We start from the raw sequence: 20,027 nt of genomic DNA, 5'->3' as shown, positions 1-20,027 counted from the left end.
GACTTCCTCAAGTGTATCCACTGGTTGTGAAGATTTAAGCCCATATTAAATTAATTATGTGGTCTCATACATAATACTAATATAAACCAAGGGTAATTTAGTAGAACAACTGATGCAACAAGATATAAAACCCGGTAGAAAACAACAAGAAGAAGTGTTAAAATCTTGAGGTGAAACTGTATAGTCGAAGCTGGAACAAGGAACACCCCACTTTTAGGGCTGATATCTCCACTTTAGTGAACAGTATGTCTTTAGGGTTTTAAAACAGTCAAAAGATCTTTCTACAAACATGATATGAGGCTTATATAGATGCCTGCAAGCAAAGTGAAGTCCTAACACACAGTTTGACAGAAACACCCCCACTTAAGTGACTCAAATGATAGTCACATGACACTTAAAAATAAAAGACTACGTTACTACCAAGCAACTATAAAGCCCGTATAAGTTACATAACTCCAGAAAATAAGAAAGCAATGCTCAATAGCTACTTGGCCCCCCAAGGAACCCAATTGCTAGCGGGGTTACATGTGGGCCCCACATGCTCCTGCATCAACCTCCTCGGGTTGGAAACTTGACTTTGGTGAGAAAACCTTCATGCACTCATGATATGTGGCTGAATCCAACTTCTGTAACTCTTCTACGATCCAAGTAGTCTCAGTGGTTGGTTTTCCCAACCATTTCACTAAGAATCATTGATAGGTGTTTCCCCTTCTAGATTGAACCTCTTTCACATCCAAAACATCTAGTATCACTTTTGGTAACTTCTTTGAGAGCTGCTGAAACATGGTTTCTGGTGGCTGCATTTATCCCTTAAATCCCTCAAATGGATATAAGTCAACTCCATTAAAGATAGTACTGATTTGAAGTGCTTCCGACAACTCAATGATGTATGCATTGGAACTAATTTTCTTTAAAACTTTACAAGGCCCTAACTTTATTGAGTTCAGCTTATGGTATGTTCCCTTGGGGAACCTTTCTTTCCTCAAATGGACAAGTACTTCATCACCTTCACAAAATTCCTTGTGCCTTCTATGTTGATTTGCTGATGTAGCATATGCTTCATTACTAACTTTTATTGCTGCCTGAACCTCCTCATGGATGCGTTTGATATGATCGGCAAAATCCTCACCTTCTTCACTCACCCTTGCTTCATTCGGTAAGGGAACAAGGGTTAAAATATGTTGTGGCTTGTGCCCATCAAGGTTTAAAATGTCGATGTCGATGGAAATGTCGCTTACCAAAATATAGCACATATGTCAGAAGTGTCGGAAATGTCAAGGGGAAATATTGTAAAAATTAGAGACATTGTGGAAATATTATGAAATATGCAATGATATTTTGTAAAATGATAAAAGAAGCATTAAGACATTTCTAGACTATTATCTTATTTCCCAACCATTATATAAAGCTAAGAAACTAAGATCAATAACAAATTAGTAAATGACGATTTACTGATTTATTATGTATTTTGATGTTTTTACAAGGTTATCTGATATTTTCTTTTCTTATTTTTAATTCTGATTTATTATAAATTCTAATATATTTATTTCAAATTAGTAAATAGAAATACATTTATTCTGATTTTTTAAATATTAAAGTTATAATACATTATGTTTTATTATAAATTTAATAAACTGGTTCTCCTTTTTGTAGTATTAAGATTATGATAAATTCTGATTTCTTATAAAACTTAATGAATTTATTATGATTTTTAATACTAAACTTATAATAAATTATGATTTAGTATAAAATTTAATAAGTTTATTCTGATTTTTATATTAAATGTAGAATACGATTTATTAAAAAATTTAATAAACATTTTCTGATTTTAATAAATATTTTAAAAAATACTAACTAGTTAATATTTGATTACTTGAAAAATATTTTATGTTTTATATTATAAAGTAATTAATTTATTCTTTTGTTTTTATATTTTGTTAATTATTTTTTATAAATATTTTGTTTGAAATATTAAATAGAAATTATTAATGGAATAATTTATATTAATATTCTTATTATAATAATATAAATATTAATGTACATTAGTTGGCATCCTGTCGACATAATAGGAAAAACTGCATTTTTTTTTTGTTATTTGGACCGATTTGGTCGACATTTACGAAATATAGGAAATGTCGACCGGAATAATGTAATTTTTATATTACCATCCATTTTCATGTCGGTGAGCCTCGACATCGACATATGTCGGGCAACATTAGCAACATTTCGCGACATTTGAAACCATGGTGCCCATAAATTGCTTCAAATGGTGTTCTTTTGATAGATCTATTTAAAGAATTGTGTAGGCAAACTTAGCTTGGGGTATGACAGTATCCCATTTGTCTGTGGGTGACACGTGCCAGAGTGGGTTAGCTTTGTACCCAAATTTCTTCATAAAGTCCCCAAAAGTGCCCCACAAACTACTCATCCCTATCCGATACAATAGAAGGAAGTCCATGCAATAGCACCACCTCTTTGAAGAACAATTCAGCTATGTGATGAGTAGCATCAGCTGTCTTTGAGCAAGGTATGAAATGCACCATCTTGGAGAACCTGTCCACCACCACAAAAATTGAATCATGGCCCCTTGCTTTCTTAGGAAGTCCAAGCACAAAATCCATGCTTAAGTGTACCCACTGTGAATTTGGGACTGGCAAAGGTGTATACAACCTTGTGCTTTCAGTATTTCTCTTTGCTAGTTGGCAAACTCTACATCTTTTCACCACCCATTCCGCATCCTTGTGCATCTTAGGCCAAAAATAACGATCAGCCACCATATGTAAAGTTTTGTCCCTCCCAAAATGTCCTCCTAAACCTCCTCCGTGGAGCTCTCTAACAATCTCTTCGCGTAGAGACCCCTCAAGAGTGCATAATTGGTTACTTTTGAAAAGGTACCCATCATGGACAGCATATTGCAAGCTTCTTCCATTCGCTAGCCCTTCCAATTCCTTCATTATTTGGCTGAAAAATGGATCATTACCACGCTGGGTTTTCAACTCTTCTAATCCCAAGACTTTTGTACGTAACACATTCTACTATAGAACCCGCCGACTAAGTGCATCAGCAACCTTATTTGACACTCCTGACTTATGTTTTAGTGAAAATGTGAATTCTTGTAAGTAGGAAACATGCTGTCATAACAAATGGGTTGTCACTGTGACACTCCTGACTTATGCACAGTGACACTCCTAACACACAGTGACACAGTTTGACAGAAACACCCCCCCCTTAAGTGACTCACATGATAGTCACATGACTCAACTTAAAAATAAAAGACTACGTTACTACCAAGCAACTATAAAGCCCGTATAAGTTACATAACTCCAGAAAATAAGAAAGCAATGCTGAATAGCTACTTAGCCCCCAAAGAACCCAATTGCTAGCAGTCTTACATGTGGGCCCCACATGCTCCTGCATTAACAACCCAAATGATACATGGAATGAATGTTCCTTTATTCATAATAAATTATGTACGATACATCAATTGGAGCTGAGGGCATACACACTGTAACAGTTTATAAGAATTATAGTGACTAAATATCACATTAGATACATTCTTCAACATTAGTTATGGGATGTTAGTGAACTTTGGAAAAATAGATGGTTGGTATTGAGATGAATACGCTGTATAATGCTTGTCGTTGGCTTTATAGATTGGTTGCTTCAATGTTTGATATGGTCAATGAGATTTCCCAAGTTTGGGAAACAAGTCGTCAGTGTGCATAATATATGGTGCTTTCCTTGTCTTCACTTTTTTTGAGAGAAAACTTAAACTTTCATTAAAAGAAGGATGTACAAAATTCCAGTCAAACCAAAACCCAAAACCTAAAAAAGGAAACCACCAAGGACTTACAAAGGCATTGAGGAGTTACTATGCAAAAAATTCGTCCCCACCCCAGATGTAGCCAAAAAATTAGTCACTCTATTCAGCTCTAGGAATCCATCTAAAATGACGAAAAATGAAGGAAAAAATGTCTTTGTTTCATTAAAGATGAAGCTGAATCTCCAAGGTCCATCTTTTAAATCCTTCATCCAACTGGTAACCATTTTCAAGTCTCCTTCCACCACCAATTCAGTTAAGTTCAGATTAACCACAACACTGGTTTGCTTCAGCATGCACCACCACCACCATTTTAGAGTCTCCTTCCACTCCTCCCAAATGCTCCACATTACAGTATGCACCACCACCTTCCCATACAATCAACTTCTGCTTCCCAACCTACAACCTGGCCATTGGTTGAGAAAATCTCCAACATACAGAGGTGGAGCCCAGGAGAAAATGCTGTTACAGAAGAGGTTGAGGAAAAATTGCCAGACTGTGAGCTACTTCGCAGTTGATAAGAAGATGACCAAAAGGTTCTCCTTCCTTTAGGCACAGTTAGCACACATGAGGGGCAAGGTACAAATGACCCTTTCTCTTCCTCAAAATTCTATCAAAAGTATTAATGCCACCACGGACTGCCTTCCATATAAAGAAGCAAACTCTAGGAGCAAACTGCCTATTAGTAGAAGGCCACCAAATTCTTTTGTCAGGAAGATCTGGGGCAATAAAGACAGAGGAAAGGGAGAAAAGGAGGGAGGAGATGGATTGGGATTCAGAACTTGTCTTCACAGTTTGATTGCTTCCAGGAACTTAGGGTAAGAATGATTCTTAGTTGATGGTGTGAATCCTTCTCCCCATTATTAGATGAAGCAGAGATGTTGGGATGAAATCTTGATGTGGAAGAAATTTCTCAGTCTTCATTATTGTCTCGTTTTTTGTTATTAATCATAATCGTCTCTTTGGTTATTTTGAAGATTCTTCTGATCTTGTTAATTTGGTGGAGTCTGAACCTCCTTCCCCCCAAAAAATAAAAGCAAGAGAGAGAGTAAGAAATGTTTGTTCCAGTACATAAACTCTAAATCAAGAGTTATGGAGGATTTCATAAGGAGCCACTATAGGGAACTCTAAAGATTTTTTTTTTGATCAGCAAAGGTGATTTTATTAAGAAAGATGAGATGAGAATTAGTACAGAAATTGAGTAGCCTCGGCTAACCCCCTTTAAAATTCCACCTAAGATTTTGCTTTACAGCCTTACAACTGAGTCCAAAAACAATGTTCCCTGTTAGGCCCTTGCTTCGCTAGCTGGTCCACAAACCCATTTGCTGCTCTTGGAGTCCACTGAAATAATAACTGCATGTCCTTGGTAATGTGATTAAGTTTCTTGATCTCATTTCTGAACACTCATGGAGTCTTTCCATTCTGCTTTAGCCAGCTTATAATTACTTTTGGAATCGCCTTCTACAACCAGCTTTCTCACACCTATTTCCATGCCTTTTTGTATTCCAAAGACCATTGCTTTTAGTTCAGCTGTAATGGAGTCTCCCCATTCAATAGGGCCTGAATACAACCCCACTACTTTCCCCATGTCATCTCTTATGACCCCACCAATTCCAGCCACACTTGGGTTGCCAAAGCTGCTCCCATCAAAGTTTAATTTGAGGAATTCAGATTCAGGAGGATCCCAATTTCTTAACACCCTTTTTTGCTGATGACGAGGATGCTACAGTTCTCCAGTTCCTGATTATATTGTCAGCAGTAAAGTCTGAGAATAATCCCAAAGATTTTACTCATGAGGTCGCTTTTAACATAATCCCTTCTATCAGTAATTCCTTACACCTTTTCTTTCCTTTAAAAATTCTCAGAATTCTTTCCTTCCATAATATCCAAAGCACTGCTGCCCGTGTGCATCTCCACAGAGTTCTTCCTCTTCTTTTTGGCCACCTGAAAGTGGAGGCGTCAAACAGTCTCTCCAAGCTCACTGGGGTATCCCACCTGCATCCAAAGAGAGAAAAGAACCATTCCCAAAAGCAGCTAGCAACAGAACAGGAAACAAAAATATGATGAGCAGTTTCACCATTTGATTCACACAAGTTGTTACTCATTGACAGTTATGCATAGACTCATTTGAAAATGGTTATATTGATTTCTGTCAATAATTTTGAATGTCACTTTTCTTTCACTTGCTGAGAAAATAAAAGATGAAGTTGACAAAGTCACTTAATTATTAATTCAATACATCATTATCAATTGAAGTCTGTATTTGGGTTTCTATATATTGGTTGAAATAAATAATACCATTAATACTTTTGTTGTTTTAAGCTGATTGTTCATCCTAAGGTCATCGCTAATTAGAGATATCTTAACATGAAGGTATGCGGATGTGGAGAAGAGGTGCTGATTCAGATGGTTACGTTGCAAATTTTGTGGAAAGTGAGCAGATTGTGCATGTGAATGGATTTACAGCATCATTTGTTCAGGTATCTTACAGCCTTATACAGACCATTTGAAGTTTCGATTTTATGAATCTTGGAATGATACAACATTTTGGTAGTGTATTAAATTGATTTGTGTTTCCACTCACAGGTTCGAGGGTCTATACCCCTGCTATGGGAGCAAATTGTTGATTTGACATATAAGCCTAAGTTGGAGATTGTGCAATTTGAGAAGGCAGTGAGTATTTTCATATCCATATTCCTTACATATACCATCACCTGGCTGTTTCTTTTCTCCTTTCTTTTGCATAGACTTGTGTATTCACTTCCTATTGTTTAAATTTTAATTTGGTCATGGTGTATAGCTAAGTTGCTAAATATTAACTCCTGTCAATTTACATTTATTTCAGCCTCGAGTAGTTGAGCGACACTTTTTGGATTTAAGAAAAAATTATGGGTGTGTCTTAGCTGTTGACCTTGTCAATAAGGTAAAGAGATGAATTTCTGGTTTTTGTGCTTGCTACAAATGTTTTTCTTTGCCCTCAATAATGCACTTTGTTTTATATTCTCTGGCTGTTTGTACATGATCACACGAATGTGCATTACCAGTTTAATCCCATATCAAGTTATGCTTGTGGTTAAATGCATAACTATAAAAATATACCCCTGAATGTCCTAAGAAAAGGACATTCAAACTAGATTGTCTGAGGTGATTGTGGATGGTTTTAAAATCTAGTTGCTGGTAAGTGCTGTCCTCATGTTTTTACTGCAAGATTGTATTTGGGAGCCAGTATTCTATTGATTTCAATATTAATTTGTCAGTTTTTAAAACGTGATATCCTAATCATGATGGATTCCATGGTGTGAACATATATGCATGCTCGTACAAATGATATATGGCTTAATTGATGATTTGCTTTTGACATATTCTTCTCTGTCATTTATCTGTAATCAGCATGGAAGTGAGGGCCGGTTGAATGAAAAATATGCCAATACAATGCAACATGTTATAGGTGATGATATAAGGTAATTAATTGCCTTTAATGTATTGCTGACGTGTAATTTCCTTTTATTATTTTCTCCTATTCTAATTATGAAATTAACCAATTACTGTAGATACATGCATTTCGATTTTCATCAGATTTGTGGTCATATTCATTTTGAGCGCCTCTCTATCCTTTATGATCAAATTGAGGATTTTCTTAAGAAAAATCGGTATGCTTTCCTTTTCCATTTCCAAAATACAAGTATTCAGTCTGGTTATTGATCAATGCTAAGTCAATGTTGATGGAAATTCTTATATGGTGATGAATTTTCTGGTTCTTTATTTTATTGCTTTTGTCATTACAAATTAATTTGTTAAATAACAATATATTTCATGTGTCTAAGCATTTACCTATTACAAGTTGCTTACCCAGGATTTGTTTCAATGATGCATTATCACTGTCACTTGGTTGCTTATTGTTTATGATATATCAATGTCATGGCAGAAGTATCAACAACTTACTCTGGGGCTATCTATTTTTTAATTGTATTTTTTATCTGTGTTGATTATTTGTGCTTGACATATTGATTAGTTTGATTGCAGATATTTGTATTGTCTATTGTTGAATAGCATGCTTGCATGTAGATTGAAATACCGTCTCTTATTATTAAAAGTTAAGGTAGCTGGCGTTTCTGGTCACATATGACAACAATTCTAAGAGGAATAAAAAAAAGAAAGTGGATACAAAATAGCATTCTTTTCACAAAAATTATGATGTGCTACTTTTCTTTAGATTTTGTTTATAGGCAATTACTATATTGTATTTATTTTTTTGGTAATCAAAATAAGAAGACAAATTTTACTTAAAAAACAGAACACAAAGAAAGAGTATTGGTAGGACCCAATCTCAATACACCCCATCCTAGGGATTTGCCAAAATAGCTCTCGAGAAATTTGAGAAGAAGAAAAAAGAAGAGGAGAAAGGAAGATAGCTCCTAGAAAAAAATAAGGGGTGGGATGAGGAGGGAGGGGGGGGGGGAGGGGCTGGACAAGAACAAGTGAAGAGGGAGTGGGAGATTTTGGGGGAGGGGGAGAGAGATGAAGATCCTCAGTTGGAATACGAGAGCTTTGGGGGATGGAAGAAGGGAGATTGTAAGAAACCTTAATAGAAAACAAAATCCAGATGTGGTGCTGCTGCAAGAAACAAAATTGAAAGTTTTGATGTAAAAATGAAAATAGACATTTTGGGTGAGGTGGGTGGAGAATGGGTGGATCTGAAAGCATCGGGTATTTCAGGATAGTATTAATAATATGGAACCCAGGGGTTTTCAAAAAGGTGGGGGGTGGAAATTGGGAAATACTCGGTGTCAGTTTGTTTACAAGAAGCAAGCATGGAGTGGAGATGGGGTATTGCCGTATTACAAATGTTTATGGACCAAATGAGGAGGGAGAGAGAATGGAGTTTTGGGAGGAATTGGGGGAGTTGAGGCAGAGGTGGACTGGGCTGTGGTGTGGTGTGCGGGAGGGGATTTTAATATAGTGAGGAGAAGTGAAATGAAGGGGGGAAGGGAAAGCAGGACATCTGTAGGGATAAGAAGCTTTGAGGAATTCATAAGCAACAATGAACTGATAGACTCACCCTTGAACGGAGGTAGGTTGACTTGGTCAAATGGTCAAATTCCAGCCATCCTAAGAAGAATAGACCAATTCCTTTACTCAGGAGACTGGGTGGAACATGTTGGGGAAGTAATCCAAGAGCCTATGGCTCTCTAGATGTCAAATCACAATCCCATGATGTCAAGGAAATTTGCTGCTGTAACAGGTTTCAGACCATTCAGATTTGAAAATGTTTGGCTACTGCAACTGGGTTTTGTAGAATGGGCAGAAGGCAAGTGGAAGGAAGTGTAGGTGTGAAAGTGATAAAAAAATTACAGGCCATTAAGGAAGGACTGAGGGAGAGAAGGAAGGAGACATTTGGAGGAGTAGAATGTAGAAGAAAGGAGATTTTGGAAAAACTAGCTAGACTGGACAGAATTAGAGAGTAAGGTGAATTCAAGAGAGAAGTTCAAATTGAGATGGTGGCTTTGGAGTTAGAGCTGGAAAGTACAGAAGGCAAGTGGAAGGAATTGCAGGTGTGAAAGTGATAAAAAAATTACAGGCCATTAAGGAAGGACTGAGGGAGAGAAGGAAGGAGACATTTGGAGAGGTAGAATGTAGAAAAAAGAAGATTTTGGAAAAACTTGCTAGACTGGATAGAATTAGAGAGGAAGGTGAATTCAAGAGAGAAGTTCAAATTGAGATGGCGGCTTTGGAGTTAGAGCTGGAAAGTGCAGAAGGCAAGTGGAGGGAAGTACAGGTGTGAAAGTGATAAAAAAATTACAGGCCATTAAGGACGGACTGAGGGAGAGAAGGAAGGAGACATTTGGAGGGGTAGAATGTAGAAAAAGGAGATTTTGGAAAAACTGCCTAGACTGGATAGAATTAGAGAGGAAGGTGAATTCAAGAGAGAAGTTCAAATTGAGATGGCAGCTTTGGAGTTAGAGCTGGAAAGCCTAATCTTGAGGGAGGAAGTAAGGTGGAGGCAGAACTCAAGAGCTTTATGGTTAAAAGAAGGATACAAGAACACTCTATTTTTCCATGTCTTTGCAAATGGAAGAATAGGAAAAACAGGATTACTAGGGTGCAAGTGGAGGAGGAGGTGGTGGAGACATGGGGGGAAATTCAAGAAAAGTTGGTGTCCTATTACAAGAGGTTGTATACAGGAAGAAATTGGTGCTGGGTGTCATTGGGAGATTTAGAGCCAAGTCAGATAAGTGACAGTTCAGCAATCTGGTTAGAGAGGGCTCTTGAAATGCCAGAGGTAAAGGAGGTGTTGAAGAAGATGAATGGCGATAAAACACCTGGTCCAGATGGATTCAACTTCAACTTCATCAAGAGTTGCTTGTACTTCTTGCAAGATGGCTTTATGCGGTTATACAAAGATTTCTGGGAATCTAAAAGTTTAGACAAAAGAGTAAATGCAACATTTATAGCCTTAATCCAGAAAAAGAGTGTAGCAGTGCACATAAAAGATTTTGGGCCAATAAGCTTAATAAACAGTCCCTACAAGCTTTTGGCAAAGGTGCTGGCAAGCAGGTTGAATAGAGTGATCCAGGAAATGGTGGGGGAATCTCAGATGGCTTTTGTAGATGGAAGGCAGATTCTGGATGGGATTCTGGTGGCTAGTGAATGCATTGATTCAAGAATTAGAAGTGGAAGACCAGGTCTGGTTTGTAAGCTGGATATAGAGAAGGCGTATGACCATGTGGAATGGTGCTTTTTGGAGGAGATACATAGATTGATGGGATTTGGGGAGACTTGGAGGGGTTGGATGTATGGGTGCATTTCATCTGCGTCATTTTCTTTACTTATCAACAGGGTATCTTCAGAATTCTTTCAAGCCTCTAGGGGATTGAGACAAGGGGATCCAATCTCCCCATTGTTTGTGTTAGTAATGAAAGCTTTAAATCTGATCATGAAGAAAGGAATTTGGAGGGGCTGGAGTGAAGGATTTGAGGTTGGTACAGAGAGACCTTGTATATCCCATCTACAGTATGCTGTGACACATTAATTTTCTTAGATGCCTCAGTGAATCAAGTCTTGAATCTCAGAGCAATGCTAGCTAACTTCGAGATGCTGACCGGTCTGAAAGTGAACCTAGAGAAAAGTCTACTGATAGGAGTTGGAGAGATAAGTAGGGGGGAAATGGAACAATTTGCAGGGGTGCTGGAGTGCGGAATAGGGGAGCTTCCCTTTATGTATTTAGGACTTCCAATGGTTTCAAAGGCAGCAGCAACGAGCATTTGGAAGCCTCTACTAGAAAGAGTAAAAAAGAGATTGGACAGATGGAAGTTTAAGTACCTATCTTTGGGAGGGAGAATCACACTTATAAAGAGTGTTTTGTCCAGTTTACCAACTTACTACCTTTCCTTGCTAAGAGTACCGAATGAAGTGGCTAAGAAGATTGAGAAAAGTCAAAGAGACTTCTTATGGGAAGGGGTGGGGGGAGCCAAAAAATATCACTTGGTCAAGTGGGAGAAGGTTTGCAAGACAAAGAAAGGAGGTTTGAGGCTGAGAAGGGTCAAGGCAATAAACAAAGCACTTCTAGGGAAATGGCTGTGGAGGTTTGGGCAATGGAGGGAGAGGGAGGCTCCATGGAGGAGAGTGGTGGTGGGGAAATATGGTGTGATAAGATTCGGGTGGGAACCAAGGGAAGTGAGAAGTTCATATGGGGTGAGTGTATGGAAAGGGATAATAAGTTTCAATCAAGATTTCAGAAAGTTGGTTAAGTTTAAAGTGGGGGAAGGCTCTATAATGAGGTTCTGGAAAATGGGGGTGGCTTGAAATAGGTAAGTTAAGTGAGGTGTGCCCAAGGTTATATAAGTTAACAGAACAACAAGTCTCAATAGCCCAATGTTATGAGTGGAGAGGGGAGCAATGATCTGGAATCTGAAATTTAGAAGGCCTCTTCTTGATCAAGAAGTGGAAGAGTGTATTATGCTTCTGGAAAAACTAGAAGGTACCAGCATTTCTAGGGAGATAGAGGATGTTCTCTGGTGGAAATAATGTAAGGAAGGCAGATTTACAGTCAAGTCATTCTACAAAGCTCTAATGAGAGAAGAAAGGGGTACGAACCAGATAAAAGGAGTATGGGGTAATCCAATCCCCCCAAGGATAGAAGCCTTCGCCTGGTTGGTGGCACATGACAGCATTCTCACCTCTAATCACCTGAAATCTAGGGGTTTTCATCTTGCCAGCTGGTGTTATATCTGCAATCAGGGGGAAGAAACAGTCTTCCATTTATTCTTCTCATGTAGTATAGCAGGTTTCATATGGAAGTTCTTCTCCTTTCTATTTGGGGTGAATGGCTTCCATCCATCGACTTCAGCAGAAATATTCTCTCTGTGACCAAAGTTCAGAGGGTAAGAAAGCTAGGATTATTTGGAACTGTGTCCCTTTTGCAGTATGCTGGTCTATCTGGAGGGAGATAAACAAAAAAATTTTTGAGAATAGGTCGAGCAACATTGAATATATGGTAGTGGCAGTGACCAAACTGATTTCAGAATGGGTTCTCTTACTTCCAGATTCGATCAAGTCTCCAAGGCAATTTTTTTGGGAAATTTTTGGAATACTCTTGAATTACAGCCTTGTAATATAGAATCCTTTTCAATTTGAAGTTTTCAGAATGTATGTGGTGTGTCAACTAGAGAACCAAGGATGTTAGGATGTAGCTCTCTTTATTTTAATGAAAATTTTTCTTGATTCTTCAAAAAAAAACCAAAGTAAAATGATCAACAGCATCATCACCATCATGAATAACTTCCCAAAGGAAAAACAAAAACTGAAAAAATCTTTCACCATTGTCCTCAAATATTCACTTGGAGTGTTAATTCATTTATTCTTTCAATTGTCACTACTTCAGCCTAGCTCCACAAATAGAAATAGCAATATAAAGACACATGCAGTGTAATGAAAATTTTAATTCTTTTTCTTCCTTCATTGTATACTATATTAACTTCCTTTTTCTCCTCATTCTCATTATCTGATACATCGTAAGACACATGCAACAACTATATAGTTGGGATGATGATGATGATTAACTTAAAGTCAAAATCATAGCCTGTAATATGGTGAAGTTTCAGTAAAATTCAAAAGCTTGTTTACAATTGGTTCTTTTTTGTATCACTTGTGGGCTTATTTTTCTAGTGGTTTTTGTGTATATGTGTGTGCACGTGTGCATGTGTTTTTTCTTTTTGTTCATATTAGTATTCTTTATGCTTTTTTGAGCAAAGAAAAAGAAAAAGAAAAAGAAAAAGAAAATGTTGAACTTCACTTTTCCTCCATAAAAATTACTTAAAATACTATAGCCTTGTGGCCCTTGCCTATATGTCTCATTTAGATGCTTGATTGACCATGTAACCTTATATTGATTTATTAATTCTTCAGCAATTTGTTTACGACAATAGTCTTTGTGTGTGCCCATATACAGTGTTTTTACCTTCTGGATTTTGACAGGTACTTTTTGTTGAATGAAAAAGGTGAAAAAGTTGAGGAGCAGCTTGGGGTTGTGAGAACCAATTGTATTGATTGTTTAGATCGTACAAATGTTACCCAGGTGAGGTGAACTCATTCGTGGTCTATTTTCCATTGGGTAACCACCCTTATTGGAGATTTGATAAAACCTACTGGAAGTTACATGATATGTTAAAGTCCAGAATGAGCAAACCATTTTCTTGAAGTTATCTGAATTCCATACATCTTATTTTCTTGTTAATTGCTTGCTAACAGGAAATTGCAGTTTTTGTTTTGTTTTGTTTTTTTTTTTTTTTTTTTCTGTATGCTCATGGGTCATACTTGTATATTCTTATGGCTGTACATGTTTTGTTTTTCAATACAATACCTTAAAAAAATAATAAAATATTTTTAACTTAATATGTCCCTATTTTCCTGAGAGAGAGGCTTTTAAACTCAGTGAACCCAACCAAAATGGCACTGTCTTGAAATTTTTGGCGTCTTTTCTCTCTCTCTCTCTCTCTCTCTCTCTCTCTCTCTTTTCTTAGTGGTGCTGATGCGTCAAGGTTTACTTCAGTCTTCACTAAACCCCAAAAGAAGAAATTGAAGTGAAGCTAGAGTTACATAAAAGCCAAGAGTGATTAAGCCACGTTTCTGTAGGTATTTGGCATATTAATGCCAAATTTTGACATGATTTAGTACTCTCGTTGCACTAGATATCCAGCAAGTTTCAGCCAAATTGGATGAGTAGAAGTACATTTTCTGGAAGGATCTTTTAGCTGTTGTTTGGAGACTGCAGTATTTTCATTGGTCAAAGTCAATTGTTTGACCAGTGAACCACACAGGGCAAATTGCTCAGGCCCTTTCTTTTGTGGTTCAAGTTTCATCAATTTTGGTTCAGCCATATAAGTCAATCTAGGCCATAAAAGTCATTAGAATGTGGTTATAAATTGAGTGTGAGCCATCTGGGGGTATTCTGCGACTTATTCATAATAATTTTAAAGTTTTAAGCATGTTCTAATTGGTGGTGGCCAGCCTTTTTAGGGTTTTTCTTTCAAGTTTTCTCCAGAATTTACTGGTTGAGGGAGAACTTTCTTGTTACTCTTTACTGATATCTTTCAACTGGTTGCTAGTTATTATTACGTCATACTCTATTAGTTTTTTTTTGAAGGATAAAGGAAATTTTTTTTAAATTAAAAAAGAAGCATTACATCTCAATTTGATGGTTGTCAAGTTGACAAACCAAATACAGATCAACTCAAACAGGAAGAGAATCAAAACTGCAAGGATTTAGCTCCAAAGTGCCCCGGAAATCTCTAACAGATCAGATTTGTTCACTTGGTCAAACTCTGGAAGCCTGAAAACCCAAACTGAAATCAGATTACCCACTCCTGCTATCAAACACTCGATGCTTTTATTCTTATCCTCGAACACCCTTCTATTTCTTTCTTTCCAAATGGACCAGCATACTACGAATGGGATGCAACTCCCTAGGATTTTAGCTTTCGTACTTCCTCTGATTTTCGGCCATTTGGAGAAAATCTCTTCTGGAACTGAAGGGAGACATGCATTATCTCCAAAAAGGAAGGAGGAGAACTTCCAGACAGAATCTGCCACACTACATGAAAGGAAGAGATGAAGAAATGTTTCTTCCTCCTGATTGCACATATAGCAGCAGTTTGTTGACTGTATGCCTCCTGATTGCACATACTCTATTAGTTTGTTGCTTTGTGAAAAATCTATTGGCTTTAGGTGCTGTGCCTCATGGGAACTATTTCTGGTGAAATGGCTAATTACAGTGTGGTGATAAGGTGTCTTCAAGTTCTCTGTACTCTGAGGGCATACATGCATATATTTATGAAAAAGGCTAGTTTTAGTATTGCTCGCATCACCATCGTTTTTCTCTTGTGCACCATATTTCACCTTTTGTTATTCCCATTTGCTTACATTTGGTCACTGCTTTTATTATATGCTTTTGCACTACTTGCTTTAATCTTTCCATAAATTCCTGGTGATGCTTACTTGTGGTTATCAGAGCATGATTGGAAGAAGGATGTTAGAAAGCCAACTTCAACGAATAGGAGTTTTTAGTGCTGGTGAAACCATTAGCACACATCCAAATTTTGACAAAAGCTTTAAACTTTGTAAGTGTATTTTTCTTATTCTTGTCCTGTTCACATGTTTTTCTGTGGTTTTATTTAATGTTCTCTTTGCAGTTGATCATATCATCTCTACAGTGTATTACTAACAGGGGTTTCCTAGGACTGTAGGAGATCTATACTTACATGTTTTCTTCTTTGTTTGTTCAGTGTGGGCTAATCATGGAGATGACATAAGCATTCAATATTCAGGAACTCCTGCATTGAAGGGAGATTTTGTTAGGTATTTGTTCTCTTTAGAGAGGGTTTCTCTTGGTTAAACTTTACCACTCACATTAGAAACTGTTACCTTGAGCTTTACAAATGAAAATTGAGGTAATTTATGTGAAATGACTTTCTGAATGTCATTGATGAAAACCACTTTACAGAAGAACAATTGTAACTTTGACGAATCCAATTATAACTTTGATGAATCCAATTAGTTAATTGAAGGGGACTCTAAACTGGTAATAGGGTGGTTGAAGGAACCTGAAACTGTAATTTGGAAATACAAAGAATATATGAAAAGATTTAAGTGGCTGGTCAGAGATATGACAATTTCAGTCCAATGGGAAAGGCGGTCAGCTAATGGGATAGCTGATTTTTTTTTTTTGCAAAACATGGGGTACATAAGTCTGAACTATTCTGGGATCAGTTGTTATATCAGTTTATATGGCTGGGGCTGCATCTCACATCTCCGCTGGATGTACTTTGTAATCATGTGATACTTAATTATGCTGTAATAAAATTTTTATCATTTATCAATAAAAATCTAATTAGTTGGTAGGTTTATGCTGTTGACCATTTAGTGTTTTTGATTTTACAATTTTCTTAGTCAAGAAACAACATATCCAGAAAATGAGTGTGGGTGGACTTTGTCTCTGGAGATACACAAGTTATTTGATCTTTCCACATTCAAGTGGTTGAAGAGAATGGGCAGAATTCTTTGGAAATGTGAGGGCAGCTCTGGTTTGGACTCTTTGGTAAGAAAGAAAATGGTAGAATCTTCCTTGAGAAAGAAGTGTGGAAGAGGTAATGGCTTGTATGCTAACAAGGGTGATTCATTGGGTAAAAACCTTGAACATCTTCTCACAATTTTCCTTTGATGATATTTGGAGGAATTTGATCTCAGTGGCAAAAAGCTCATCAAAGAGGTAGAAGGCTTCTTCCTGTTGGTTACCACTTGAATGATTTTATTAAACTGAACTTCAATGGGAGCAGTCAAGGTAACCCAGGTCCTACTGGTCTTTGGGGGGGGGGGGGGTTCATAAACATAGAAGGTTGGGACCTTCAGGTGTGGGGAACTCTTGAAGAGCTGAATTCCTTGCTGTTCTTCAAGGGGTACAATTAGCAAGATGAATGAGCTTTGAAAAGCTGGTTATTGAAGGTGATGCCGAGGTGGTAATAGGATGGCTATAGCAATTGGAGGCAGTAATTCTGAATTATAGGTAGGAAATAAAAATGTTTAAATGGCTTGCCTATAACATGACTTTAAGAATTCCATGGTAAAGGAGATCGGCAAATGGTTTGGCAAACTTTTTAGCTAAACAAGGGGTTAATAGGGAAAACCTGTTCTGGGTTCAGTTGTAAACAGATTATTGTAGTTTCTTGGGGAGTTTTCACCTCGCAGCTCCTGCTTCTTTGTTATTTTCTGGTCTCTAATGAAATCTTTCTGTTATCTATAAAAAAAATGAAAAACATAAAAGAAAATGAGTGTAGCTTGGGAACCTCCTGACGAAGGCTTTATTAAGTTGAACTTTGATGGCAGCAGTCTAGGGAACCCAGGTCCGGCTGGTGTAGGAGTATTCAGGAATAATGAAGGACATATTGTTTCTGTATCTCAGGCGGTCCAGTTGGATTAGGGGATTCAGTTTTTGCGGAGTTCAAAGCAATCTTGCAAGGAGTAAAGATTGCTAGACAAATAAACTTTGACAGACTGCTCATTGAAGGAGACTCTAAATTGATAGTAGTGTTGCTGAAGGAACCAGAAACAGTGATTTGGAAGTACAAGGAATCTATGAAAAAGTTCAAATTGCTGGTTATAGATACAAAAATTTTTGTTGAAGTGGAAAGGTGGTCAGCGAATGGTGTGGCCAATTACTTTGCAAAAATGGGGGTGCATAAGTCTGAACTTTTTTTGGCTCAGTTGTAATTTGTGTTTTTTGTTTGGGTTCGCACCTTGTGTCCCTATTGGCATGTTTTGTCTTGTAAAACTTTGATGTAATCCCTTCTCTTTGTTAACAAAACTTCATCATTTATCAATAAAAGAAAATGAGTGTGGCTGAAATGTATAAGACGAGGTGATTTAACCAGGCAGTTAATCTCAAAACCACTAAAATTGGCTGGTTTTCACTGAAACAGATTGAGGTTTAGTTCTGGTATGACCTGGTTCAATTGGCAGGTCCTGTCTAGTTCCCAAAACATTGCTCAGGTCAACTTTGGATGCTGATAATTTTTGGGGTCAGGATGAATACTTTTGGGTATGCGTTTCTTTTTTCTCTGTTTATTCTAACATGGGTTTGCATTCTGGTTTTCTAGATATGGCAAGAGGACAATCCAAGGAATAGTGAAAGATGGATGGAATGCCCTTGCTCGATACTACCTTAATAATTTCTGTGATGGCACAAAACAGGTTTGTATAATTCGTTTACTTGTTTATATTGGATTTAGATAATGATCAGGGCTTATCACAACACGGTTGAATATTGTAGTTGTATAATCATTTCTTGACCATCGATTACTTCACAACTCAAAAAGTTTCTCGTGTTCAGCACTATCTTTTATTTTGACATTTTGTGCCATCTGAAACTATGTATTCCAGAGATTTTATTCATTAGTGCTGCTGTTAAATAATTAATAATCACAAGAATAATTTTATGATAGTTATCTTTGGTATATCCTCTGTGTGTTCACATTCCAGCGTCACTGATTTTTCTCCTGGATTGTGGGTGCTAATTCACTCTGTTTCAGTGTTTTCTCTCAACCTTAAATTAATTTGTACATGGCGTTTGATGGCAGAAGGCTAGAATGCAATTTGTTGGGACAGCGTCCTGTCTCAGTGTAGCTAAGAATGATAAAATATGGAGAATGGTTTAGGGAACAAAAGGATAGTTGTCAAAGTCATACAGCCTTGAACTAGAGTCCAAAATGACTGAATGGCAGCTCATTTGGGCTCTCTGGATTTTTTACTGAACATAAATTATAGGCTATCCATGTGGGGCCCACCTCGAAAAGCCAGAAGCCGCTGTGCTTCAGCCCTCCCAAAGGAGCACTAGTTCAGGTTTTGAAGTCTTTTGAGCATTCAAGACAAAATGCACCATCATGTGTATTGATTGAACTACAAGTAAGAAAATAATAAAATGAAACTAGTATGTAAACTTAATGAATAATTTTGTTTAAAATGCCTGTATTTTATTATAATCTCAGAAAAAAGAATATAAATAAGGACCATTGAACCTTTTTTTTTTTTTTTAATCAATAGGACCATTGAACCTTAATTTGAATATGTTTAGTGAATTAATACAATGTCATTGGCAAATAACAAGCATCATGGGACCTCCTCTTGAATATGTTTAGTCAATTCATCTATGATTAGTGCAAATAAATAAGAATTAAGTACTGAACATTGGTGAAGACTTGTCATAATTGTAAAATCTGATACCTATCTCACAGGTGTTCTAACATTGATTGTTGCACCTATACATATTCTTAATTAGATCAACATGAGATCATATGTTTTCTCTAGAGCAATGAATACAATATGGAGATCCCTCTTCTTCTCTCTAAACTTTTCTATCAATCATCTCAACAGAATGCTTCCATGGTTGAATTCCCTGGCATGGGCCCAAATTGGTTCTCTGATATACTTGTTTCATGTCATAACTTCATTTTCTCTTGAAGTTTCATGTTGTGCTTGTGTCTCATGAGTTTAACCACATTGCTCTTTCTCCATTCATCCGAGATTTGCTTTTCTTTCACTACCTTGTGAAATAGTTTAGTTATGGGCATGGTTTAAAATATTTATTTCCTAATATTTCTATTTCTATGGGACGACATGAGATATTATTTGAATTGACATATTCCCCAATGTAAGCTACCAATGCTAATATAAAGTATGACAGAAGATATTTATGTGTGATTTTGGTTAGCATGGCAGACTATCGTGCATTGATTGAACTAGTTATTTGATTTGCAGGAGAGTTTTCATCTATCCTTATTTAAGGGTTTCATTTTTAATTTAATTGCTAAATGGATATTCAGATGCTTTTTATTTCATAATGTTGTTTTGACATGGTTTGCTGCATAAATGGTCAAGGATGCTATTGATCTTCTGCATGGGCACTATATTGTCTCTGTCAGTCGGGATATGACCTTTCTACCTCAAAGAGGAAAATATGAGGATCTAGCTGTAAGTACTCTCCATAACCCATCCAGTCATCACCTTTCAGATTTTTTTTTCTTTTATTTTATATAAAGATTGAAGTAGGATGTGTACTATGTTTCCAATCCGTCAAAATCTACAATTTTGGTGGTTAGATGTAGGTATTTTATAATTCTCAGAGCCAGATCCTAGTTGTTCCTGATGACAGATTATGCGG

The 20,027-nt window shown here is 36.9% G+C and overlaps 1 protein-coding gene across 4 annotated transcripts in view; it reads left to right on the top strand.

The window, feature by feature from the left end:
• LOC148849773 (phosphoinositide phosphatase SAC7-like) overlaps window positions 1-20,027 on the top strand; it is a 42,619-nt gene that overhangs the window by 19,046 nt on the left and 3,546 nt on the right. For all 4 annotated transcript variants that reach the window (XM_088944029.1, XM_088944028.1, XM_088944031.1 and 1 more), the window contains 10 exons: window positions 6,194-6,300; window positions 6,407-6,493; window positions 6,666-6,743; window positions 7,211-7,281; window positions 7,372-7,470; window positions 13,295-13,394; window positions 15,327-15,435; window positions 15,601-15,673; window positions 17,968-18,061; window positions 19,745-19,837. In XM_088944029.1, the coding sequence (XP_088800155.1) occupies window positions 6,194-6,300; window positions 6,407-6,493; window positions 6,666-6,743; window positions 7,211-7,281; window positions 7,372-7,470; window positions 13,295-13,394; window positions 15,327-15,435; window positions 15,601-15,673; window positions 17,968-18,061; window positions 19,745-19,837 (911 nt within the window). The remainder of the gene's footprint in view (window positions 1-6,193; window positions 6,301-6,406; window positions 6,494-6,665; window positions 6,744-7,210; window positions 7,282-7,371; window positions 7,471-13,294; window positions 13,395-15,326; window positions 15,436-15,600; window positions 15,674-17,967; window positions 18,062-19,744; window positions 19,838-20,027) is intronic.

The sequence above is a fragment of the Nelumbo lutea genome, chromosome 5 (genome assembly GCF_056320005.1).
Source record: "Nelumbo lutea isolate HS-2025 chromosome 5, American lotus-T2T, whole genome shotgun sequence".
In the NCBI taxonomy this organism is placed as follows: domain Eukaryota; kingdom Viridiplantae; phylum Streptophyta; class Magnoliopsida; order Proteales; family Nelumbonaceae; genus Nelumbo; species Nelumbo lutea.
The sequence above is the reverse complement of the archived record's forward strand: the minus strand, read 5'-3'. Positions and strand labels throughout refer to the sequence as shown.